The sequence below is a fragment of the Pleuronectes platessa genome, chromosome 1, assembly GCF_947347685.1.
Source record: "Pleuronectes platessa chromosome 1, fPlePla1.1, whole genome shotgun sequence".
Taxonomy (NCBI): Eukaryota; Metazoa; Chordata; class Actinopteri; order Pleuronectiformes; family Pleuronectidae; genus Pleuronectes; species Pleuronectes platessa.
In genome coordinates, this window is record NC_070626.1 from 2,057,515 (window position 1) to 2,084,257 (window position 26,743).

The window sequence follows — 26,743 nt, forward strand, 5'->3', positions numbered from 1 at the left end:
CAGCAGCATTTTTAATTAGCTGCAGCTTTTTGATCTAAACAAACCATTACAGTAGTCAAGTGACATGATGACATTCTCCAGTGCTAAAAAAGCTATACAACTGCATGCATTGTGTTAACACCAGAATGTGAATTACATTTAGTCTGCCCTGTGCACAACCACTTAAAGACAAATGTACTGCATCTTTTCTCATGAATGTTGTAAATATTGTTATTTTGTTGACATGGGCAGAGGATGTCACAATTGGTTAAGCCCTATGTGACAAATTGGATTGATTTATTGATTGATTGATTGATTGATTTAGAATGAGGGAGGGGTCTAGCCCTGTTTTTTAACAGTTGGTTCTATCAAGCAACCAATACATTTTTCTCTTAAACATTGTTCAGAATTTGGAGACACTTTGGCTTTTAAGGATCCAAGTGCACATTGAGAGAGAAGGAACAGTATTGAGAGATAGTGATTCACAGATAATAGCAATAATTTCTGATACAGGCATGTTCAGTAAATCCACAGTGGATATTTTTACAAGGTACAAGGTCCGATGTATGTCCACAGTAATGTGATGATCTACACACATTCTGCTTAAAAGATGTAGTAATCTATAAGTAGTGTGCAGGATAGATATTTTGATTAATAACTGAGAAAAATCCTGTCATGATTTGAAATAAGAAAATATAAAAATCCATGGACTTGTAATTACGAGGTGCCGGAAGGTTTTTGAGTGTGATAAGTGACAGCAAATACGGTTGGATGGGGACTGCCACATTTTCGAGGGATAACTTCAAAGGATAATAATTGGTCTCAAGGTGATTGGGTCTCATTCGCCAACTGTTCTTAAGATGGAATATCTTCTTAAAACCCACTTATGGAACAAGTGAATTATGCCACCCACTCTTTGAAAAAGGCTTGGGAGGAGGAACTGGGTCTCCAGATTGATGACATTGTTTGGCAGGAGGGTCTCAGCAGAATCCAATACTGTTCTATTAATGCCAGACATCACTTAATCCAGTTTAAGGTTATGCATAGACTCCATTATTCGAAAACCAAACTACATAGAATATATCCTACTGTCTCTCCTTTGTGTGATCGATGTAAATCTGCTGACGGATCCTTAACCCACCTTTTCTGGACATGTTCAAAACTGTACGACTTCTGGTGTGCAATATTTAAGTGGTTTTCTGAAATGTACAACTTTGTGTTCAAACCTGAGCCAGAGGTGGCACTGTTTGGCTTCTCCCTGTCTCTTTTGCCTCGAAGTATTCCAGTACAGCACACCATCATGTATGGAATGTTAATTGCAAGGAGACTGATTCTAAGGCTGTGGAAGTCAGAAGCAGTGCCACTCTTCAAGACGTGGCTATCGGAACTTTTTTCTCTATTACATATGGAGAAGATCCGATATAGTTTGACAAACAATCTTAAACAATTCTACAAGATCTGGCAGCCATTTCTGGACCATCTTGCTCAATTTGATGGAGATCTAGGGCAGCTATGAGACTCACAATAGGCCATCACCTCTTTTGTTTTTTTTAATGTTTTTAGTGTACTAGTGATGCATCAATACATTTCATTGTCTTGAGTTGTACGCCCTGTTGGTTGGTTTTGTTTGTTTGTTAGTTCTGTTCTGTTTTTATGCCTTTATTTTATTTTATTTGAATTCACTTTTTTTTTCTTTCTTTCTCTGTTCCTTTCATTTTGGCATAATTTATTACTTATTCCTAGTATTTGTATGTTTGTACTTCACTACCTGAAAAAACCCTAATAAACATATTGAACAAAAAAAACCCCCCCAAAAAAACCAATTATGCAGTTATTACGAAGATTCTGACCTTCACCAATGTTTTCTTATCTATAATTGGTTCTTATGTAAGAACAGGACCTATCCACCCTGAAGAGTACTCTAATGCACACTTGACAACTGACATTTTTATGTACAAAACTCTGTTATTGTGTTATTTACTTTCCACAGTTGTATAGTAAGATTTAAATTAATACCATATTTTATCATTTGTATCTAAAAAAAAAGACATATGATGTTTTTTTTAAACGCCTGGAGATGTTGAGGAGAAAAACACACAGAATATTTGGTCTATACTGCAAAAGATAACACTTTTAAAATATTTTAAAAGATGTTCAGATGACATATTCAAGAGAAGAATATAAAAAAAATTTAATATTACAAAAATTGTCATCCATCTTTAGGTTTTACATCCTAGTGTTTACAAAAAAATGGTTTTGGTAAATGGTTTTGTATTTATATAGCGCTTTTCTAATCTTGATGACCACTCAAAGCTCTTTACAGTACAGTTTAACATTCACCCATTCACACACACACATTCATACAGTGCCTCTAATCGCAGCACTTTGCTATTCTATGGGGGGCCATTCAGGGTTCAGCATCTTGCCCAAGGACACTTCGGCATGCAGATGGGTCAGACTGGGGATCGAACCGCCGATCTTCAGGTTGGAGGACGACCACTCTACCCTCAGCCACAGCCGCCCCATGAAAAAAGTTTTTAGAAAATTTGTTATTTGCCAGAGCCATTAGCATTGTTCTTAATTGCAAACACTCATCTACCCCCACTGCCTTCTTATCCTTAGACGGGTTGATTTTTGTTATTCTCTCAGTGATTGCATTTCCTTAACCCATTCCTCTGAATTAAATTAGTTTACAGCTTACCGGTATTGTTGTGGGGCATTTCACATTAATCTGTAAAAAGAATCTGTCAGTCAGAACCTAGGATATATTCATTAAAATTAGCTGGTTTCCTTCTTGCTCTAGAATGATATCTTGTAGGCTCATGATTGGCCTCACTTTTCTGTGCTGGGCTGCTCACCTCAGGCATATGTGAGGGTTGACAGCTAGGAGTTAGAGTCCCACCCTGGTAGGTGGGATTGGAGAGCTCCCTGCCTTTATACAAGAGATGCAGGACATTACTGCCTCTCTACTGATGCCAGGAAGATGGTGACTGCTGTGTTTTTTCAGGTAAGGGAGACTGGGAGAAATATGTTTTATTTACCTGCTTGAAATCTAATGAGGTGTCTTATATAAAAGCGCTATATAAATACAAAACCACATAAATACAAAAACATTTATATATTCAGTTGAATGGCTGTGTCTCGACCCAGATTTCTGTGGCCCCATGGTTGATTGAAGATTCAGGGTTCGCATCTCCCCTGTTTGAGCCACAGTACAGAGTCAGCCATCCATGGTCCCTGTAAAGTAGGGCCCCATATTAAGCAAGGTTATATTTAATAGCAACGTAAAGGGTGATCCCCTCTGATGTATTTGGTTGCAATTTGATGAATGACCTTGTCTCTCCCTCACTGCAGATTAAGTGCCAGACTGCTGTTTTGCCTAATTCCAGTGTTGTCTGACCACTGGTTCCTGCGTTGGTTTTATCCTATTGGTGCGACATCTCATGTATCACATTCCTGATAGATTGTTCAACCTTTAATCGTAATGATTGTTGTTTTTAAATATTTTATTGTGACCCTGAACCAACTCACTCTCAATCTTTTCCTTGTTTTAGGCAGCTGGATGACCTACGGGGAATAGTTGTTGGATTCACACCACTTTTCGTGTAGGCCGAAAGGGTGGTGGTCACTTGAACAGGGTGTTGTGGTTTTGTCCTTGCAGTGTGAGTTGCAGTGGTAGTGATTAGTGTGCTCAGGTGATGGTGTCTTATGGGGTTTTAGATAGAATCTCCCCGTAGTGAGTATGCTGCCTACACAATGGTCCCTGCTATTAAGGTTAAAGTGTGTTGTATCTCTGCGGTCAGAGTATTTGTTTTGCGTTTTAAAAACATTCAGAAATAAAAAGCTATTTGTTTTTATTCATAATTTGTTGATATTTTTCTCCTTTCTCAGGTCCCCCATTCTAGTCCTTCCATTATTAAATAAAGATTTAATTGTGAACTGAATACACATCTCTGCTCTTCTTGAACCCCTACAATTTGATTGTATCCATGCACACTGATGTCATCAGAATCAGAATCAGAAGGTATTTATTGCCAAGTAGGTTTACACCTACCTGGAAATTGCTCTGGTTGTTGGTGCATACAATGAACATAAAAACACAATAAATACAATACACATAAGAAAAAAAATATATAAAATAAAAAGATATAAAAGATATAAAAGTAAAGTAAAAAGTGAAATGCAAAATGCAAAACAGGAGAGCAATGTCAATTTGCAATATGCAATGTAATACAATATTATATAATATGTGTAAATGTAACACATCCTTGAGGTGTGGGGGCGGAATAAAAGTCCAAGTCAGGTGGGGGTCCTGGGCCTTGTGGATAAGGCCAACTGCAGCCGGGAAGAAGCTGGTCTTGTGGTGTGATGTTTTTATCCTGATGGACCGCAGCCTCCTGCCGGAGGGAAGAACCTCAAAGAGTTTGTGACCCGGGTTGGAAGGATCGGCCACAATCTTGCCTGCACGCCTCTGGGTCCTAGAGGCAAACAGGTCCTGTAGAGATAGCAGATTGCAGCCAATCACTTTCTCAGCAGAACAGATGATACGCTGCAGTCTGCCTTTGTCATTGGCAGTGGTGACAGCTAACCAGATGGAGATGGAGGAGGTAAGGATGGACTCTATGATGCAGGTGTAGAAGTGCACCATCATTGTCTTTGGCAGGTTGAACTTCTTCAGCTGACGCAGGAAGTACATCCTCTGTTGAGCTTTTTTGGTGAGGGAGCTGATGTTCAGCTCCCTGTTGAGGTCCTGGGAGATGATGGTGCCCAGGAAGCGGAAGGACTCCGCAGTGATGACTGGTGTCAGGATTTCAATATTTTAGCTAAAGTCTGTGTCTGACTGAACTATTAACAATAAAGATAGAAGCATTTCAAATTATAGCTGTACTCTTAACAATAAAGATAGAAGCAGTTTGGGCCAGATATAAGGCCTTCACACAAATGATTTAATAATAACCTTTTCCTTCCTAGTGTTTCTTCTTGAAATTAGAATGTGTGAGTGTCACAATGCTGTTTAGTTTATTTGGTTAAGTTGTTTTGAATGTCTGTACAAACAGAACATTGTTTTGATATAGCAAGTACACAATAATCTTTCTCCTATTGTCAACACCATTGGCCCACATGCCATCAACTGTGTCAAGGCTGGTAAAGAGATGCACATTTTGAGACTTTGCTCCTTGTCACTTCCTGGATTCCAATGCCAAGAGGGAGGGACTACGCTTGCGCACTTTCCAGGAGGAAGAACCAAGATCTACTATTATAAAATAGACAGGCGCCGGCTGTTTGGTGTGTTCTGATACGACTCGAGACTGTCCGGGGCTGCTAAAGTTCCGGGCAGTGTGTTGGATGCCCATTGTCTTTGCTGATGGATACCTTTCATTGCTTTCTAAATAAATACTTGATTGAACAAACCCAGTTCGGCTCATCTTCTCATATTTAGGATAAACGACCACGCAACGACACTGGGGAGTCTCTCAGGGTGATGGAGGTGGGTGGGGCTGAATTCCTTCTAAAGTCTACAACCATCTCCACTGTTTTCAAAGCATTGAGTTCCAGGTTGTTCAGATCACACCAGGTCACCGGATGGTCAATCTCCCCCCTGTAGGCGAACTCATCCCCACCAGAGATGAGGCCAATGAGGGTGGTGTCGTCCGCGAACTTAAGGAGTTGGACGGACTGGTTACTGTAGGTGCAGCTGTTGGTATACAGAGAGAAGAGTAGAGGGGAAAGAACACAGCCTTGAGGGGAACCGGTGCTAATGGTCCTGGAGTCAGAGACATGCTTCCCCAGCCTCACGTGTTGCCTCCTGTCAGACAGGAAGTCTGTGATCCACCTGCAGGTGGAGTCAGGCACAATCAGCTTGAAGAGCTTGTCCTGTAGCACAGTGGTCCCCAACCCCCTGGCCGTTGGTCATTTGGTACCGGGCAGCACAGATAGAATAAACAACTTACATTATTTCCGTTTTATTTATTATCTGATTCTGAACGGCGTTTTATTTTTAAAAATGACAGAATCCTCTCCGTTATGACTCATGCTTTACGCATGTCAAGACGCTTGTCTCGGTCTCGTGACTTTTTCGCTACACACAAACCCACACGGTATTTGTCGGACCCATTTGTCAACAAACCAGGTGAATCCAGCATGTCTGTGCAAGACGATCAGCTGCTGGAGATCGCAGATGACGGCGGCCTTAAAAGTATGTTCGAGAAAACCACTCTGCCGGTGTTCTGGAACAGCACTAAAAACTCTGTTGCCATTTCCGACATCATATCTGTGCGAAGCAGGGTTTTCTGCTGTGACGGCAACCAACACGAAATGATGGAGTAGACTGGACATCAGATGGTACTGTTGGGACATGGTTTTTGTGCAAACCACAGGCCTCCCTTCAGTCAAACTTGAAACAAGGGAGCCGCATGTTCTGGAGTGAACTCAGTCTCCCAGAGTGCCACATGTTCCCTTTGTCTTAAGACAGTCAAGGAACTCAGTCTCCCAGAGGATGTAACAGGATGCTGCATGTCCTGGGATCTGGGCAATATCACACAAAGGTGTCAAGAACCTGGGGGGTCACTCCTATTGGTCACTCTGGTCCAAGACCTGTGAGGTCACCGGGGCAATATAAGGAGAGGTCTGCCTAAAATCTCTCTCTTCTTCCATCCCGCCGAGGGCGGAAGGCTGCTCTCTGTTCTCTCATCCCTCCAAGGACGGAAGGCTGCTACAGCCTCTCTCTCCTACATCGCCAAGGGGGGGGCCTGGCTGATCCAGCTTCCTTCTCTATCCAACCCACAACCGGAGGTCAGAGGTGCAGCTCCCAGCTCACCCCTCTCAAGGAAATCTCCTCGCCCTTCAAGCTCTACAAAACTCCTCGTAGCGACGCGATGTCCTGCAGGAGAACTTCAACCAGCATCTGAGCACACGGCTCGACAGAATCGCGAATGCAGAACTCTACGACCACCAACCCAGGAGACGTCACAGAACTGCAACTGGACTGCAACTTATTTTCCCCTTTCCCTCGGACTGGTAACATAATCTGGGCTTAATAATTATACTACGCTAAGCAAGACTGTTTATTTGATCGGTGTGTGTTTATAAGTTTGATATATGCTGTGATGTTGTAGGTATGAGTTAAATGAAGGTTAATGGCAGTTAGGCTCGCCACAGGCTTTGTCCCTGACTATCACTATCTGATTAACATACACACAGACACGCATAACATCTCACCAAGTTAAACCTTCCCCCTCAGCCGTAAAGCAACGGCCATAAAGCAACCTCAGAAGAAGGGGGGGGGGGGCTCTTATCTTAGGGACCATTTTTAAAGCATGCTAATTTACATTCACACACACACACACACCTCCTTGTTAGTTAGTTTGATTGTTTAGTAATTTGTGTTTTTATACTTTATTATGTTCATAATAAATGTTCTTCTTTCACAAATGTTCTGTCAACTCCATAAACCTTCATTGTTCATTATAATATCTTTAATGGTAAAATATTGATATTTCTAATTGAACTAGATCTAAATGAGACTGATCTTAATCAATAAATTGGCTATCTTTTCCCTTCTATGAAGGGTGGTGCCCCGCGAGAACTTTAACCAATTAAAGTTATGATTTAATATTAATATTTTAATTATTAATGTTTTACATTTTATTTTGATAACCAAATTTATTGAGTGCCTAAAGGCACACCATTCTATGGTAACACTTTTTAAGCACTATTGCACAACAGTACCAAGGCCAAAACACACTGACCCAAGCATATGCATCCTGGAAAGGTTAGGCCATCAGCCTAAGGTGTCTGTCTTGTGCAATTGTTAAAGCATCTGTTCAATACATCTGCTCCTGACTGCACTGCATAGGTCAATAACTCATTCGCTCTCTATTAGCATTCACCTAGCCATGTCAAACAGTGTCAGTTTTGCTTTGCAGTAACATTTTGGTATGGTGGTGAGGTCTCAAATCTGCCTCAATATTTCAGATGTGTTTAATGAGAATCATGCACCCTTGTCTTTTATTTTTCACTTTACTCTTTTACTCAATTAAATAATTGATTTTTATAAAGTAGCCTACACAAACACTGCTCTGGAATAGTCATTAGTGAAATATAAACTATAATTGTTGTAATGTTATATCTGCATGTCAACTTGTCTAATATTGTGAACTTTTTACTATATTAAGGTAGAGGCTTCATAATAAGAACACTGGGTTTTTGCCGGCCACTGCAGGGTATATATATTTTTCTATGTATTATATTTTTCTGTGATTAAACAAATAAATTGATCTGTGTACCAACTCTCGAGCTGTTAAGGCTCTTATATCAGACTCCCTGTTCCTAGTTTGGATAAATTTTCGTATTGTGACTTTGTCCTCTGCTTTTGATTAAGCAAACCTTTGCATCTCCTCTTGGCTCTGTGACTCTGTTGCACCTTGTGCTATCAGCCAGCTCCAAGCAGTGTGGAGGTCTGGAATTTGTCATTGAACTTCTTCAACTTGCAATATTCATTATGATATGCGAAGTTGCCCCGTATTCACCCTGAATGGCAATCAGCAGAGATAATACTTTTTGGGGGGGGATTTAGAACTACTTTTACATACTGAGTACTGAGAAAAGTCGTAATGTGTGCACACTGCTCGCAGACCAGATGCGGTGTTTCACACTGGTTACAAGGACACAGAACCATTTTCAGTGATAAAGGGGTGCTGCTGTGTTTGCACATTATGTTTATTTTTTCTACCTGAACTGTATAAAAACTGTCAGATTGTGACAGTAGGACACTGATTGTCTGTTCAGGTTCTCAGGTAAGACTCACACACCGCCTTTACCAGTACACACTATATGGAAATACTGGACCACACATATCCAGAAAATATTTCAGTATATGATTATTTATTTTTTTTTGTAAGAAGTTTGCATAAAGAGAACCTGTGTATGGATTGCTTTGACACAGGAGGTAAAGCAAGATGTCCAGTTATTGGAGAGTAGCTGGTTTGATAACTGGCTCCTGCATTTCGCATGCAGAAACCTCCTTGGGCAAGACACTGCCCCCTGACAGCTGTGTCTGTGATTTAAGGAGAAATGTAAAGCTTAATATCGAGTAACAGAGACTGGATTGATGTTTTTCCTAAAAAAAAAAATTGTTTTTATTTTACTTATCTGTTGTAGATTTGATTATAATTTGACTGTATCTCCCTCTTTATCTTCTCCCTCCTTTTTCTGTGTGGTTATCATAGGTCTGTTGTAGCCATGTTGGTTTTCTCTTGGTCTCTTTTGGCTTTGCTGCTAGTGTCCTCCTCCTCGGCTGAGGTACAAAACATCACAAATCACTGCATCTCACCAACATATCACATTTGTCAGAGACAAAAATCATTATCTTAGGAGACATTAAGCCAGGAGTTGATCTTCATAGACTGTCTGAAATCCAAGTTGACAAAAGTTCAAACTATTTTAACTGTCTAAAGAGAGAGAGAGAGAAAAAAAAAAAAAAAGTCTCTTACATTATTAAGAAGTAGCTTTGATTGCTTTTTGATGTTTTTTACAAACCGCCACCATTAAGCTGAAATATATTGAGCCAAAACATTTTTTTGATATCAAGAGCAATAAATAAATCATCATTATAAGATACATTTCTTATTTCAGTATAGATATTATTATATTTCAAAAATGTTCCTTTGATTAATTTATTTTTAATCCATAATGATTTTTTTTCCCATTACACACCAACACCTTTGCTGGATTTTGTTTAGCTTTAAAGAAGAATGATTTTAACACCCACAGCTTGTAGGAACATAGCATTAAATATAGGCTTGTATATAGAACAACAAACTAATCACGAACAAAATGAGAGCATGTAGGTTGAAGTAATTATCGCAATATCTGGTTACTGTAGCACAAACAAACTGTCCTCATCAAACCTGAATATTCTATTATTTTGTTTTCTTTGCATTTATCTCAGTATTAAGATCTTCATTTATCTATTTTTACCTGCTCTACACTGCGAGACATGTCACTTCACTTCATTTCCATTTTTTCATGCAGTAAATGGAGACATATTTAGACCATATTATTGTATATATATATAATATTTAAAAATTGTATGAGTAATATTTCAACTATTAATCATTTTTGATGGAGTTAGATCAAAGACAAAAGTCAATAATTTGCATTCGACATTGGTTTGTTATCATTTATTTTCTGATCTTGGCAATCTTGATGATAGCACTGCTGAACTGTGCCTAAGCTGTTCTGATTTGATAGTTATAGTTAGTTCCAGGATCCATCCAGGAATAGATTCTCTAATGAATTGCTATTATTGTAACTCAGACACTAAATACACAAAGACAAACACACAAATCGTGTCTTTAAAAGTGAAATCATGACAATGAAAAGAGGTGGTAATGCTTTAGATCAAAGTTTGGGTCGAGATGTAACATTATGCACAACAATTTATCAGTACAGTACGTACCAATATGTATATGCAATCAAGAAACAAGATGTAAAGTTATGGGATGATTAATGGGTATCTATTACTGGTTAATCTAAATGTAGTAGTGTGAGGACATTGGACATTGTATTTAGAATATTTTAGAACATTTGGAGAATTCAGAGTAGCATTTCTGCTAACAAATTTCCATGGTTATTAAACTGTTGTTGATTTGTCAGCATGTCCATTGTGTACGTTAGTATATTGGCTTTCATGTTAGGGTTAAATAGTTATTACTCTGAGTATTATAAGCATTGACTTTGTAAGATCCCGAATTGTTACAAACTTATTACAAAAACTCTTGTTCCTCTGAAGGAACCAAAGATTGCACACTAACTCTGGAGCATTTTTTATGTACATCACAGGCAAAAAGGCATGACATTATTGTGAAAATGCTATTATAACATATATAACATCAATGTATTTTCTTATCAAGTTCAATTTATGAAAGATTACTATAATGTAAACATATGTTTAGCCAAAACTGTTTCACATTCCTACATGACATGGCTGTATTTTCATTAATTGTCACCAAAGCAATTCAAAGATGTTTCAACCACTTTAGATGCAGATTAACATATAACAAAGCTGGACGTTCCAGGACAATATAGAGAGGATAGCTTATGTTAAATTCTGCTTTTGTGAATGTACTTCTGCAACATTTTGCTCTTCTTTTCCATGTCTTTCTGGGCAAACACAGGATGGTAAGTTGCTCATATTTCATTGTTTATACATCATGAATTATGATGTGTACAGTTCATACAATATCCCATAAAATGTGTTGTGCAGAAGTTGCTACCATGGAGGAGGATATGTCCAGGGAGTTGTCTGTTGGTGAACTGCTGGAGAGAGCCAACAGAGACCGCAGTGAGCACAGCTTTCCATAAACTTAACTTGTGATTCTGTTCAGTCCCCTGGTCAGCATTTCACCATGCCATAGTCGTAATATTGAAGACAAACACATAAAGCAATGCTATCACCATATTTTATTGTGTGATCAAAACCTTATACAGAATGTAATGAAAAATCTCACTGCGTCTTTTGATTAATTTCAAATAAGATCCACAAACAGGCAGAGACAATTGACCTGTAAAAGTTTAAAGGACATTCAGACTGACAAAATAAAACAGAAAAAAACAGTGAAACAAGAATTCTATATGTTAATCTGTATGTACATCAAATCACTTCCAAACCCTTTATCCGTTTTGTAGCCCCTGACTTTGATGAGCCCACCCTGATCGGAGGAGACATTGCTGTCAAGTCTGAGGCTGACAGAAACGCTGACCCCTGCACCGCTAGGGGCTGCCTTTGGAGAAAGTGGACTGATGGGAAGGTCTACATCCCTTTCTACATTACCAATCACTTCTGTAAGCATCAATAGTTTTATTATTTTTATATGAACAGACACTGTTTACTCACTTATTTGAGTGAGTGAAATGTATAATTAGCATTTACACCAACTGGCTACAACATCAAAACCATCGACAGCTAAAGTGGATAACTGATTATCCCATAACAACTACATCTGTCAGGTGGTGGGATGTATTTGGCAGCAAACAAAAAGTCAGTTCTTGAGGTTTATGTGGTAGAAGAAGGAAAAATAGGCAAACAAAACAATCTGAATCTCTGACAAGGGCCATAATGTCTGTTAGTTGGCTGGGTCAGTGGCTCCAGAGCGTCTCCAGATCAACAGGTCCTCCGGTCCAAGGAAGGACGTAACTGAACCAGTGACAGGGGGACTGGCGTCCAAGGCTTATTGATAAACTTTGGCAGTAAACCATAGAGCAATGAATGGGCTGGTCTGATGAATCACGTTTCTGGTGGTTGACTGGGAGCATGTGCAGGATTTACAGGGGGAAAAGATGGCAGCAGGTGCCCCATTGAAAGAGGTTTAGTCAGCAGAGGCAGTGTGGTGCTCAGGGTAAGGATCGGCCTATTGAAACACTGTTGCAAACAAACACAGTCAAAATTTTCAAGGTGGATTAATGAAAGTGATCGCCTCCCATATTCCAAATTTTCCACTAAATCAAGCCCCCCTTCAGATTCTATTTTGCATCCAGGGTTTAGTGCCACCCAGGCTGATTGTATAAACTAGAGCTGATGAGGGGTCACTGATGCATTGCTGTGGAAAGGGGGAGACTAGCTACACTGTTACAGATCCTCTCAATCTGCCATCCCACCAGCCTCCCGTGAGCAGGCTATCATCATTCGTGGACTGGAGTCCTTTTCTTCAATTTCCTGCATCCGTTTCAGACCCTACCAGGACGGTGATCATGAGTGGCTGAGCATTGAGTCCAGGAACGGGTAAGGCTCTGAAAAAATTGATTTTCCAAAATCGTGTCCCGTTAGTTGCTTAATAATTTCTACTTATATCTGTTTTTTCTATTCCTGTAAGTGGTTTCAAATGTTTAATGACTCATTCTTCTCTCAAGGTCCTAAACATTCTGCTTTTCAAATCCAGCGATACTGTAAACGCCAATCAATATCCACAACTGCTTTGTATTTTGTTCACACACGTAAATGTGAGGAATCAAACAGCTCTGACAACTGTTTCGTCAAGTCTATTAGTCATTCATACAGGATTTCAATGAGTTTTTGTATTTGCTTCAACAATTCACATCCTTAAAAGATGTGTGATATATGATCTGTCTTGAAGTTTCTGTCTTTCATCCCAGTCCTCCCTTTACTAACTTTTAATTAATTAGAAAGGTCAGGCTTTTACATGACTACTTAACCTGGGACCAGCAATATATACTAACTGATATTTGCTACATCTGTGCAATAAGGAGATTTTATTTTATAATATCTTTTACGATTATGTTTATGTTTCCACAGCTGCTACTCTTATGTAGGTCGTCAAGGTGGTGGTCAGACTGTGTCGCTGAGTCGTCAGGGATGTCTGTACCACAGCACTGTCCAGCATGAGCTGCTCCACGCCCTCGGCTTCAACCATGAACAGACTCGATCTGACAGAGACAGCTACATTAAGGTGCACTGGGAAAACATTGTTGATGGTAAGACAATTTTACTATAAACTGTAGGCTTTGACTTGTATAGACTAAGAAGTAGTCCAAGAGGCAGAGCTGTTCTAGAAACAGAAATATATTAGCATTTTTTTTAGTTAAACTTGACTAATTGGAGAAAACATTCTGACAACCATTTTGTTATTGGAATGTCAAGCAGTAAAAAATAGGGATGCACCGATTTATCGGCCGAACATCGGTAGCGGCCGATATTCGCCTCGTTTACTGATATCGGCTTATCGGTAATAAACTTGACTTTCACCGATATCATTGGCCGATGTTCATATTTGTGGTAAAACCGCTGGGCATGTGCCGCGGCTGGGGGAGCAGTCGCTCCGTCGCCCTCCTCTCCGCGTCGCCGGAGGCTCAGTGTGCGCACCGGGAGGTCCTCATCCGGTGCCGCCTAACGGCGTCGCTGGTGCGGGGGCTTTCTTTCTCTTTGACCGCGGGGCGGTGGCCATCGTCGGCGCGGAAGGTTGGAGGGGACCGGATACGCGGTCAGCGGCGGCGACTCTGGACGCGTGTCGGGCCCTTCTCGCGGATCACCTCAGCTAAGGCGACCGCTGGGGGAACCCTCTGTTCGCGCGGGGGGGGTGGGCGTCTGTTTAAGTACTTTATTCTCATGTGCATCGGCTCTATTCATCCGTCTCATGCACAGGTAACAAGGGAATTGACATCATACGTCATACACACAGAAGCCGTAACACATCTAATAAACGGGCAATACTGCTACCGTAAATCAATGAGAAGAGCGTTCTCTATAATGCTACTTTAACAGGGCTGTTTTAGACAGGGTAAAAAGGTGCTGTTTTAAATTATCATTATGTGTTATTTTGACCAAAATATGTTAGTCATTTCATTAAGATCCCAAGGAACCATTTCAACTTGCGGTAAAATGGGCATAATATGTCTCTGTTAAATAAAGTTTAGTTAAATCAAAGATTGTTTCATAAATCATATTCAGTTTGTGCTCATTAAAAGATAAGAGTGATGAAGGGCTGAACATTTTTTAAATAGTGCTTTTAAATAATGATTTAATTATTTTCTGGCATAAAAGGGTGAATGAATAACAACAAACAGAAAATAAACAAATATCGGTATCGGTATCGGCTATCGGCCAGATTGTTATTTTAAATATCGGTATCGGTATCGGCCAAGAATTTCCATATCGGTGCATCCCTAGTAAAAAATTATAACTTTTAAGAGATGAAGGATATATCTACTGACTTTTTCAAATGCCTGAGATTGTGGTGTGTTATGCAAGTAGTGGCTGATATAGCATGGTGTCTGTAGCCTACAGCAGAGATGAGGAGACTGGTCGCTCCAATTGTTTCTATCTTGAAACTAAAGGCATCTACTTTGCACTTTCAGTCTTCAGCCCCACCCAGCTCTGAAAAAACTGACATTAATTGAGGACATTTTTCAGACTTCAAGCAGCTCCCTCTGGACACACTTTAGGCTTTAAACAGCTTTTTTTCCACATAAACAAAATAACTCAATGCCTGGAAACAAAGTGGTGGAGCTTTGGTTATTTTGGGCTGGTTTTTAGAGACACTGTCAACAATGTGTTTGTGTGAATGGCAGAAATGTATTGTACAGCATTTTGAGTGATCATCAAGACTAAACATGTGCTGTATAAATACAAACCATTTACCATTAAACTGCAGTTTCCTCGTAACTTTGAGTTTACAGTATGTTTTACACACATTGAAAAACTGCTGAGTATCTATTGAGCTGCTCAAAATCGCCGTAAATGTTTGTGATTTGACACATTTCCTATTATCCCTGCAGGCATGGCATACAACTTTGATAAGATTGACACTCTAAACCAGGGAACTTCTTACGACTACAATTCTGTCATGCAATATGAGAGGTATGAATAGTTTTGTTTGTATCATTAACTTTATTTGGTTTATTTAATTTTTTCTTTCATTTCCCCTGTAAACCTCCACTGTCTGTAAAGACTCTTCTGCACAAGGAGCTATTAATCAGTGACAGCAGTGACAATGCAAATCTGCACCCAAAATAATAAAATATCACCAGACTTATCAGTGATTGTTCTTTACAAAATAAATTAACTTACATTGTGTTATCTATGATTCTCCAGGTACGCCTTCTCCAAGAACAACCGTCCCACTATGGTTCCCATTCCCGACAGCAATGTATCCTTTGGCCAGGCCTCCCAGATGAGCAGCAATGACATTGACCGACTGAACAGGCTGTATAAGTGTTGTAAGTGTTCTGTCGTTTAGTTGGATCAAACTCAAATTCACAGTAATGCCACAGTAAGTTTGTGCTTGTTGTAATAACTTGTCCACCCTTACAATATGAAAAAACGCACCTACAATGTAGGCATATCTATTAGATAGGCTTAAGCAGTCTGGATTTCATGTAAACTATGTGGGAATCTTCTTAAGTCACAGTCTTTTTGGCACAGACGTTTATATTAGAAAGGCCTTGCCAGACAAGACAGAGAGCATCAGCATCGATACACTTTATGTTTCTGATGAAGTCACAAAACCCTGTAGCAGCTAGTAGGTAGAATACAGGCAGCTTTGTGTTTAAAAGGGACACACAGGCAAGATTGGACTAAAAGTACAATAACTTTACAAGTGAATTTATTGATTTGTCTAACTAACGATTTGGAGCTCTACATAGGCTTGAAAGATTACACCCCCATTACTTCAACTGAAAACATAAAGAAGGGATCTACAAAGCCTGTAAATGAATAGCAACAATGATTACAGGATAGTCTTGAGTATTTTAAATCAGACATAATCAATTGAACCGTTAAAGTCAACATAACTAGAATATTCATATACACAAAAATGTATCAGTCCCACTTTTGCAGATCCCTTCCAAAACGTTCACCTAATAACATGAATCTACTTTGCAGAAACTGAATGCGACCTTTGACCTGCTGCCTTGATGACATCAAAGCAGATGAAGGAATGAGTGCTTTGGGCAGATGGAAGTTTGAATGATCCTGTCACAATAAACTTGCAAACTTCAGATTATAAATTCTCACTGACTTGTGTAAGCATTTAAACATTAAAGATTCTGGAGATGTGAAGGCAGTTAGCCTGGCTCTGTCCAACAATAACAAAATCCGCCAGACTTTCTAAACCTCACACATTTCATACAATTGCATCTCGTCTATGATTCAGGAAAAACAGCACTTCACCATTGCTGTATTCTTTAATTAACAGACAGACAGATGTGAGTCGTACTTATCTTATGATCCAAGCCTCTGACTGAAAGCAAATATGTTTATTTCCCCAAGTACATAACATCTATATCCACTGATTTGATACTAATAATACTCACTACCCCTGCTTTATAACAGGACCTTTACGTGATGTTACTGCACATACAAGTACAGCCTCTTTATAGTGGTGTCTGCTTCAAATAGGACTGTCCTTCTGCTTTTCCTCTTGAAAAGTTTAGAACACCATTTCAGTCCTCTTTTGCAGGAAATTTAAATCATTCTTGCTCTTCTAATAATGGCACTGATCACATTAAATCTGAAAATGTCATCCCACATGTAGATACAATTTGAATTTGATATAACATAAAAGGAAATTGTCAGACATTAAAAAAGCTATTGTTATACATTTTATGACATTCAGAAAAAGTCAATTGATTCACCTCAACAATCAAAATTTAATATATAGCTATAGTAGCACATTTCATTTTCACAGAGTTTTTCTCAATCTCATCTTTGATCTCCATTAATATCCTTGGGCTACCAGTTTGTCCTCCACTTTATCAGCAGTCAGGTTGTACTGACACGCCCTCAGGGCTTCTATCAGCTGCTTTGTTCGGGCCTCGGCTCCTCGACTTTTTCTCCACTCCTTCAGCAGCTCAACTACTGTCTCTTCCAGTTCTGTGGGACACCTCCTGCCTATGGAATCCAACTTGACATCATTCAAACCCAGTTTGCGGCCCAGTTTACGCCAATTCCTTCCTAGGTTTTCTGCGATCACCTCCGTGGCAATGTCCAGTTTGGCTGAAGGAGGAGGAGATATAATGGGTTTAGAGAAAAAGGTTTTATACTTTTTGGAAACAATTAACTTCAACGCATATTTTCATCTTCCTTTTCGCAAAATGAGGAGTAAAAAGGCAGGTCTTTAGAGAGTGAGCTGTTCCAAGCAGATCAGGAAGCTATCAATTATTTATTTAAGAACATTAAGATACAATGTCATGTTTATATAAAATCCCTTTAGTTCTAGACAACACTGTAAATTAGTTTAGAGCTTATTGAGAGATATAAAAAAAGTGGTATCCCCAGAGTTGTTAAATCAAGAAAATACAAGTCTGACTAATTAATAATGTCAATAAGTGTATGTTGCAGTCCAGCTGGTCAATGTGTACCTCAGTAATTCTCTGTTGTCTGAACACAGATGAACAAAGTTGGTCCATATTATATATTGTTTGATTTTTAATATACACTTCAGATTGGATATCATGTTTTATCTTTCACCACACCTGCTGCCAATTCTTTTTAGTCTCTTTTTGACTATTAGGTTCAGATTACTTAGTCAACATTTATTCAGGTATAGTTGTACTGAGGGGATATTCCCACTGAACTGTTAATTTAAGAAAGACCACTGTTGTTTCATTCACAGAAAGTTCTCCTGTCACCAGGATTCAGAATTTCTGACTAAAATTTGCAGAGTTCAAACTCCTAAAGATTGAGAGTCTTAGGAGTTGACTTCTGCATTTCTTAAAACCCTACCATGTGGCCTCTGTAACTTGTGGGGTTCTGCACTGCCCTCATAGTGAAGTGTAGTTGTGCCTATTCTTCATATCTTCAAGTAGCCTAACATGTACAAAATAAATGCTTTTGTGTTAATCCACAAAACTGCAGAACAATCACCCCTGCACTTGCATTATAATAATCATCATCATCATTTCCTATATTTAACTAACTTAATGTGAAGTAGGCCTGACAGTTTTTAATGCATTGTTTGAAGTTGGAAATAGACAAATACCAAACGAAAGTAATACCTCTTCATACAAAGTATATTATATCTTTGAAAAAAATACGTTTATGTAAGAGCTAACCCCCAAATCTCAAGAAGTGGAGAGCCTGGGGAGAGTAGTAGAAGAAGTAATTTTGTCAGCAGCAACTGATGTTGCGAAACTTGCTGAAAAGTGTCCCGAGATCACTGCACGGCGATCGGTGAGCCTTCGTTTGCTGTAACTGTCAAGCAAGTCTCCGCTGGAGGAACGGCCCAAAAGCACGAAACTATGGCTTGAGAGCAACAAAGTCTCCAATCTAATGACGTATCACCAGTGGCGGTTTTGGGCACGGGCGAACCGGGCAGCCGCCCGGTGCGGTACCTTATCATGTCACGTGGGGGGCGGCACGAGCACTTTTCTATAATCTATCATATCACTTTGTGGGGAATTGGCAAATTGGCGCCCCCTCCAACTGCAGGCGCCCCTGCTTGATGCTGTGTGAGAAGGGGGAAGGGGAGGGGGCGCGGGGGACAGTTCACGTCTGGGTCTCCCAAATGGAACGGACATGTGGGGGGGATCAACTGTAAAGAGCAGTGATTGTGAAACTGTGTGGCGCGCCCCACGAGGCATAAATTAATATTATAGCCGAACCAATGTTTTAACGTCCGCATCTCTTTAACGGCAGAGCAGTAAACAAATCTCTCTTTCGCCGTAGCAAGGGGTCTCGCCCGGGGCGCAATTCCATGTAGAACCACCACTGCGTATCACAGTCCAATGAAGTACATGTTATATACAGTTGGAAATTACCAGTGTTAAGTTCCGGGCTGTTCAAGCACACTCCAATCACATATACCGTATGAGAGCTTAAAAAACTCCCGTTAAAATATCAAGCGGAGGCTGGCTTGACAAGCTTGAGAGCGAGAGAGAGATCTAGAGCAAGAGAGGGAGTTTATAGTTGGGACGCGATTGAGTTTCCTTACCTTTCTCCTCCTGGTCCGGTTCACTCTCAGTGTTTACACCCAGGCTTTCTAACGTGGTTAATTTGTCTGCGAGATCGGATCGGTGAATTTGTTGGAGTACCTCGGACAAAGCCTCAGTTTTACCGGCTCCCAGCTGCCCTCTCTCTGTCAGAAACTGAAATAGTTTTATTCCACTGTTGATCTTCTCCATATCTTTTTTCCCGATCTTCTCTCGACACAGAAACTTCATTTTCTCCAGCTCGTCACTGGAAAGCTGGTTTGAAATCTCAAGTAAAACAGCGTTAAATTGTAAAGCGCTCATTCTTTCACACATACTGATCATCGGACCTGTTCTTTCTGAACTAGGAAACACTTCATTTGTACTTTCACTTCCGTGTGTTTGTTACTTTTCCTGATTTACGGTAATTGTCGTATAATTTCGCCACTGTGCGATTGATGATCGATAAATGTAACTAGCGACAGTATGATGAGTTACAACTACCCGTGGCATATGGGTCAACGTGGTTTTTGCATATGTATGTGACTGCGTCTGTTTTCCACGGTTACAGCGGTTTGGAAATTGATGCGCGTAAGTTCCCGGTGTTACGGTAAAAGACTTGGAGCGGGGGAAAAAGGCTCAAACAAACTTTGAAAGTTGAATATAAATTATTAAAGACGTTTGATAAAATATGTAAAAACGATTTTGCTTTCCACACAACACATTAACAACTATAATGAAATGGAACGTAGTTAATATATATACGGTAATTGTGGCATAATTGTGACATATATTGAGAAAGTCTAACTTGCTCTTATTAAATATTATTAAGAATCCTCAAGAGTTGACAACAACTTTGCAACCTCCTCTTGTTCATGGTGACCCCACTATCTGTCAGATTTCGAATAAAATGTGTTTGTTTAAAAACTTCTGAAACTTGACATACATGAACAAAAGGACTCTTAAGAATTTGTTAAAAATAATATCCTATACAAGCAAGTTGTGAATTCCATACATTTTTTTAGCTGACCTTAGTGAAGGAATTTTTGACCATCCTCACACATTGCATTTGTTTACAGAACAGAGTCTGCTACATTCTACACATACTCCCTTCTCGAGCAGTACTCAAGTTCAGGTTATAGATAAAGGGCTAGCAGTACACTGTAGTGTCTGCGCTCAGGGACTTTCATTCCTTATTCAAATGCCCCAGACAGAGAGACACCAACTCCAACTCTTTTCTTAATTATATCAGAAGCAAGACATAAGCACACAACGTGATTTTGGTATGTTTGTTTTAGGTTTAACTATCCAATGAGATACAAACACCCACATTTAACATAGAGAGTGACAGCAATTATAGCCTTTCAGTTATGTGATGTTGGAATGGGTGATGCGAATTGGGGAGGGAAGAAGATAAGTTAGGATGCAGTGTGAGATTTCTTTGGACTTTGGGTTGACAATCGCTCATCTTACTATGTTAAAGTTGACAGATACATCAAGCCTTCAATAAATCCTTCTGCATAAGACATGAGCTGCTTCCTGTGTTCTCATTTACCAGGTCAAACTTCCATCACAACTTTCCATTAAATACCTACAGTAAAATCACCTGCAACTTTGCCTGCGAACAGCGTGGGTCACAGTGAACAAGAGAAAGGTGAAAATTCTTTGTGGGATGAAAATGAGTGGAAACGTAATATGCAGACAGTGGCTGTCTTAAGCCTGAAAGGTTACCTGAATACCAGACTCAAGACAAACACTCCCACCTCCTATTAGAAAAATCAAGTAAATATTGCATCAAGAAAATTGCAGTTCTATGAGTGGTAACACAATGTCCAAATTCATCATTATTTGTATATATTGTAGGAGCTATTTCATTAATATTACATATTATGATATTACGAAATGTGATTTTTGCATTTATATTTGTAAACACTAGGGGGCACTAAGCACCAGACCAGGTAGGATTCACAATACAGGTAGCAGATGTGTTTATGACTGGAAGCACCAGGAAGGGACAGTGCATGAAGAGAAGATGCAGGAGAAGAAGATATATATCATTGCTTTGAACGGTTAAATAATTCAACCCAATTGTGAATTGTGCATGCACAATGGACTTCTTTAATTGCCTGAGTACAACCCAACCGAACTGGTGCCTCAGTGGCTCTTTGTTAAGTCGGAAACATATTTGGACAAATAGCCACTACACATATACAAATATATATTAATTAACGTGCACACCCAAGGTAGTTCCTCACTCATTTATTTGCAGTATGAAGAAAAGACAAATCTGTTATACGTGCAAATACACTCATGCATGTTGTGAAATGAGCATTGACATAGATTATAATAGATTTGACCATGTTACAGAAGGACATCTCATGAGGGACACGGAAGGATGGTATTGAGGGGTCAGGTCATAAGAGATTGTGAGGGAAAATATTCTTTGTAATTTAACTCTGAATATCTAAACCTAACCTACACACACACACGCACACAGAAAGAAGTAATGTCTGTCCAGATACAGTGAAATAGGCCGATATTGATGGTTTGTTGTACATTAAATAATGAATGAAATTCAAGACAATTACATTAAGTATATTCTTGTCATTGTGACAGTTGATCTTTAAGTGGTCCCCTGTGGGCTGATGAAAACCTTTCAACACATTAGATACACTTAGAAATGCCCTGTCTTATAATAACATAAATACAACATGTTGACCTAAAAGTGAATTTACATCACTGAAAATGAAAATGTAATAATACATTCTCTCAGTCTGGGTAGTTCAACATATTTACAGCAGGGGGCAGGATTTGACACACACTGACAAGACTGCAGTGTTACTGCAAGTTTCGTCTACAATATAGTAACTTTCCTCAAAGTGATATCCAGCCACACTCATATTTTTTGCAGCAGGAAAAATACAAAATTATATATATTATTCAGTCATTGTGCTTGAATTGTTTAAGAATTGCAGCTTTAGGAGAACACCAAATTATTTTGAAGGTTCATATAAGGCAAGATAATAGTGAAGCAGTTTACGTGAAAACTGCTAAATTAAGCTCTAAAATGAGCCAGTGGTGGTTTGGAGAAGGTATAAATTGACTGTGTTAACTCCTAGAGCAGCTAGAAGGAAATAAGGCAGGGTAAGAGAGTCAGTAATGCGGTTTTCTTACTTACTAACAACGGTCATTTTGGCCCCCTCAAGCAAAACACTGCTGCTGCTTCACAACGACATGAAAACATTCTAAAATTAAAAAAAAATAAATGCAATGTCCATTTAAATTATAATGTCACATTTATAGGTGAGATTCTTCAATCTCAATTGTTCCAAGATGCAGCTATCTTACATTATATTAGTGCGATGGCATACACCGTTTACATTACTATATGTGACTGAAAAGATTAGCCTTAAATCTGTTCTATGAATGATTAAACATACATTTGAAAAACATTTTCATTTCATTTACAGTTGCTAACACTACACAAAGTTACTACTGATTAACAGAATTTCCCTATGAATTGCAGTCTGGGGATGAAAAATATACACAGCAAATCCCTCTAATATAGAAAGCTGGGCATCTTAATAATATACAAAAATGTCAATGGTTTTTATGACATTGACATCACCATTTTAGTTACCACGATGATATGATTGTTTAGCTACCAGAGACAGAGCAACTTTACCATTAATTTGCAGTCATCTTGATTATTACAGCTCAACCATTAAGTTCAACCAAAAGATAATTATCAACTCCTGAATTCACCTTAAAGGTTCAGTGTAAACAATTTAGTGACATCTAGTTGTGAAGTTGCATGTTGCAGCTGAATACCCCTAATCTCACTCTCCCTTTCCAAACATGAAAGAGAACCTGTGTTAGCTTTCAGTCCTTAAAAAAACTCAAAAGTTGTTTAGATTGTCTAGTTTGGGCTCCTGTGAAAACATGGTGGCCTCCGTAGACAGGACCTGCTCCTCAAAGTATTTAAATATAAAAGGGATGGGTCTAGGGTAAAGCAAACAACAATTTGTACAATTAAGATGAAACACACTTCCTGCCAATAAATCCCCTTCACCTTAGTCTTAAACACTGGACCTTTTAGCTCTACACAGTATTTGAGAGTATTTTAGTTTAAAACTAATTTCCAATAGCAGCAAGCTTCAAAAACACTAAGAGAGAAAACAATTGTTCCTGCTCATCACCAGACTGCAGAGAGATAGTAGTAAATACTCTGCTAGTTACAAGTTAATAAGAGGTAAACTAAACTGAATGGCCTAAAGTGATTACTTGACTGATAGACACTATATATATACATATGAATGTTATTGATTATTTGTGTTGGTCATGAAAATGGTTTTGCAAATACTTTCATCAGATTTTATAAGATGATAAGATGTCAGTGTTATATGCTTGTTTTATGCAGTTCCGCTGAAGACAAAATACAGTTCATACAGGTGAAACACAGGAAACACTACTGGAATTATTAAAATTTTCTGACTCTGTGGACATCATGACATCCCGTTGTATTTATATTGTAAGTCTGAACCCACCAATCTCAGCTTTAATTCCAGTTCATTATAATGAATAATTATGACTTGTGCTTTTAGGAATAATGCCACTGAGCACTGTTAGGCTGTTTGTTCAACAATAAGCACTGTGGCGCTCACACAAGATAATAGTACAAATCAACAGGCTGGTTCTGGTCCTTCAAAACCTGTGTCCAAACAACCAAAGCACAAGTGCCTGACCATGTTGCATATTAAAGAAAAACATCCATAAATTCCTGCATTTGTGTAGAATTGTGCAAAACAGAAAAAGGCCTGTCTGAGCTGTTTATATTGATAGTATTCATTGGTTTTGTGTCTCAACCATAAGATATCAAGACTATGTTGACGGACTGACAGGCAGTTTCCAATACAAAAGCTGCATTTAGTTGCTAGGTATCTCCATGCTCAAAAATATGATTCATATTAGGTTGCAGTTTAGTGTAATGTCTCAGACATCCTGAATGCTCTCATCAACGAGTGAATTCCCCCGAGTCTTATGAAGATAATGGCTTGTTCCTTTTAATTACATCCAATAAATAATGTTTTGTGATCATAAACCCTGTGGAAGAGTAATTGTCTACTAATACCAAATCTGCTACTTCCTGGGTTTTTGGTAATGCCTGATTAGGTTATGTCTGGCTTGTTGAAAAATGTATCAAAATAACAAGGGAAAAGTGTTGAAAACAAACAAGCACAAACAGCCAGTTTATTGGCTGAAGTAATTCTAATGCGAAATCTTCAAAATAAGTCATGTCATTCCAGAAAACATTCCCAAACTATTTAAATGTAACAAAAGCTAAAATATGTATTACAAAATGAAGATATGTTGAAGGATGCACATTACCCATTACCAGTTAGCTATAAGCAGCTGATCAACTTATTTACAGTTTGTTTACAAGTTGAGTGGTTGGCTTTTCTCCTATCCCACAGCAAGCAGTCTAACAGCAGTTGGCATGTGAGATGGGCCGTGAGCGTGCCTGTGGTGGGCTTTGATTAGCCGATGAGGTGGAGGTGCAGTTTTCCTGGTTGTGGTTGTCACGCGCTGCAAGTCTTTTGCCCTGCTCCTCCTTCATAAAAAGCTCCACCATGAGGATCTTCTCCTTGTGGATCTGGAGGCTGATGTCCTTGGGGATGTCTGGGATTAGCCAGTCCACAAAGTCACTCATAAGCATCACCACGTTCTGCACAGAATAGAGTGGACAAAGAGCTGATTGGAACATCTTAAAAATGGTCATCTCTTCAAAAACCTCAGAGTTACTTGGATAGCACCATTAAGGGAAGCCAATTAAATTAAAGCTCAAAAGCTCTGTCACATGCTGCCAAGATTTGAACATAAAGGTATGTTTAAATCTTGTTTTAAAGGCCCCATATTTTATACCTTTCTGGGATTTAATTTGAGGTATTGGTCCCCCTAAGATGATATATCAGTATCATTAAAAATGCTGCAGTGTGCATTTCCATGTCCTCTCAACTGCCTCTCTCTGGAGCTGCTGACAGAACAGGCTGTTTTCGCCTGCCTCATGAGCCCCTCCTCTGATTTGCTCACTACACTTTGATTGAAACGTGACCTATCACCAGTCTCATTCTGACACATTTTACGATCTCTGGATGTAAACACAGCTGAAAGTCATGCTATGTTTGTATATATGAATATATTTTAATTTACCTTCAATTTTGCTACGAAGTATTTATTCTAATCAATGCTGCAAATACTCTTATCTTTCTGATGTTCTCAATGACACGTGGCATCTATTGCAATTTTGGAGTTTATGGAGTTTCACAAAGGAGTTTCAGTCCTGAGTAACGAGCAACATCTAGGTTAATCCGTACTGAGCACAGCGACACAGCACGTCAAAAGAAATAAAGTGTAACTGCTGGTCTCGAACAGTAACGTTCTTAGGAGGAATGTGCATTACTTAGTTTATTCAGTGTTGTTTGTTGTGGTTAGCCTGTGGTATCTAACAAGCTGCTAGCTCAGCAACAAGTCTGCTTCGTGTCGCGTTCAGTGTGGAAGGGTGGTGGGGTGGTAGGTTTGGATGCTGGACTGGTACCGGCTGGGTGGGGCTGAGAGACAAGTGCGAACCCATATGACTCATACTGGGAGGAAGTACTGAAAGAAACGTTTCGATAACATATTTCTTAGAATGTACTGAGTGAAAATGTCCGCGGAGTGACTTTTTTCAGACTTTGAGGGTCCCTACTGACCCCCTTCAAGTAATTAAGGATAGTAAAAGCCCAGAAAATATATTTTTCACTATATGGGCCCTTAAGTAAATATTTAGGTTTGCTTCTAGTAGCAATCATAAACCTCTGGTCGAGCAAATGTGTATGCCTATGAATAAAAAAAATTATTTCTCAAGGAGAGAATAAATTGTTGCATTAAATTTGACCTAATTGACTGCTAGAGTCAGCTCTAAATACTGAATGACGTCTATCTCAAATATTAGCTGACAAAGTCATATGTGACCTGGCATGATGTACGACATAACATAAGCGTAGGGCTCCAGTTTTGCGGTTACCCAGGGTTTCCTCCCAAATGAACTTACCCAGAAAACTATGGAGGACCATACATGACATAAGTAAAAATAAATAAATGTATAAATAAATACAGAAATAAATAAAAAAGGAAATAAATAAATTAATACAGAAATAAATAAATAAATATGTTAATACCAAAAGAAATATCAAAATAAATGTCTTAAATATATTTGCACATTTATTTATTCCCTGATACATTTCCTTTTCATTTGCAGTGTCCTTATGCTAATGAGAAAGGCGGGCCTAACCGCAGTCTCGAG

At 39.1% G+C, this 26,743-nt stretch overlaps 3 protein-coding genes across 5 annotated transcripts in view; 1 reads left to right on the forward strand and 2 right to left on the reverse strand.

Moving 5' to 3' along the window:
- The first annotated feature begins 11,162 nt into the window (after positions 1 to 11,162).
- LOC128455039 (hatching enzyme 1.2) lies at positions 11,163 to 16,500 on the forward strand. Its single transcript, XM_053438703.1, has 7 exons — positions 11,163 to 11,323; positions 11,668 to 11,823; positions 12,640 to 12,760; positions 13,292 to 13,470; positions 15,271 to 15,352; positions 15,587 to 15,711; positions 16,376 to 16,500. Coding segments are annotated over exons 1-7 (789 nt in total). The 5' UTR covers positions 11,163 to 11,199; the 3' UTR covers positions 16,378 to 16,500.
- fadd (Fas (tnfrsf6)-associated via death domain) lies at positions 16,076 to 19,792 on the reverse strand. Its single transcript, XM_053438826.1, has 2 exons — positions 19,425 to 19,792; positions 16,076 to 17,488 (listed from the first exon to the last, which is right to left on the reverse strand). The coding sequence occupies exons 1-2, from the start codon at positions 19,744 to 19,746 to the stop codon at positions 17,211 to 17,213; spliced, it is 600 nt and encodes a 199-aa protein (XP_053294801.1). The 5' UTR covers positions 19,747 to 19,792; the 3' UTR covers positions 16,076 to 17,210.
- Positions 19,793 to 21,645: 1,853 nt separating this feature from the next.
- The window catches only part of ano1a (anoctamin 1, calcium activated chloride channel a), a 62,457-nt gene continuing 57,359 nt past the window's right edge, over positions 21,646 to 26,743 (reverse strand). For all 3 annotated transcript variants that reach the window (XM_053420398.1, XM_053420389.1, XM_053420380.1), the window contains one exon: positions 21,646 to 25,126. In XM_053420398.1, the coding sequence (XP_053276373.1) occupies positions 24,884 to 25,126 (243 nt within the window). In that variant the 3' untranslated portion in view covers positions 21,646 to 24,883. The remainder of the gene's footprint in view (positions 25,127 to 26,743) is intronic.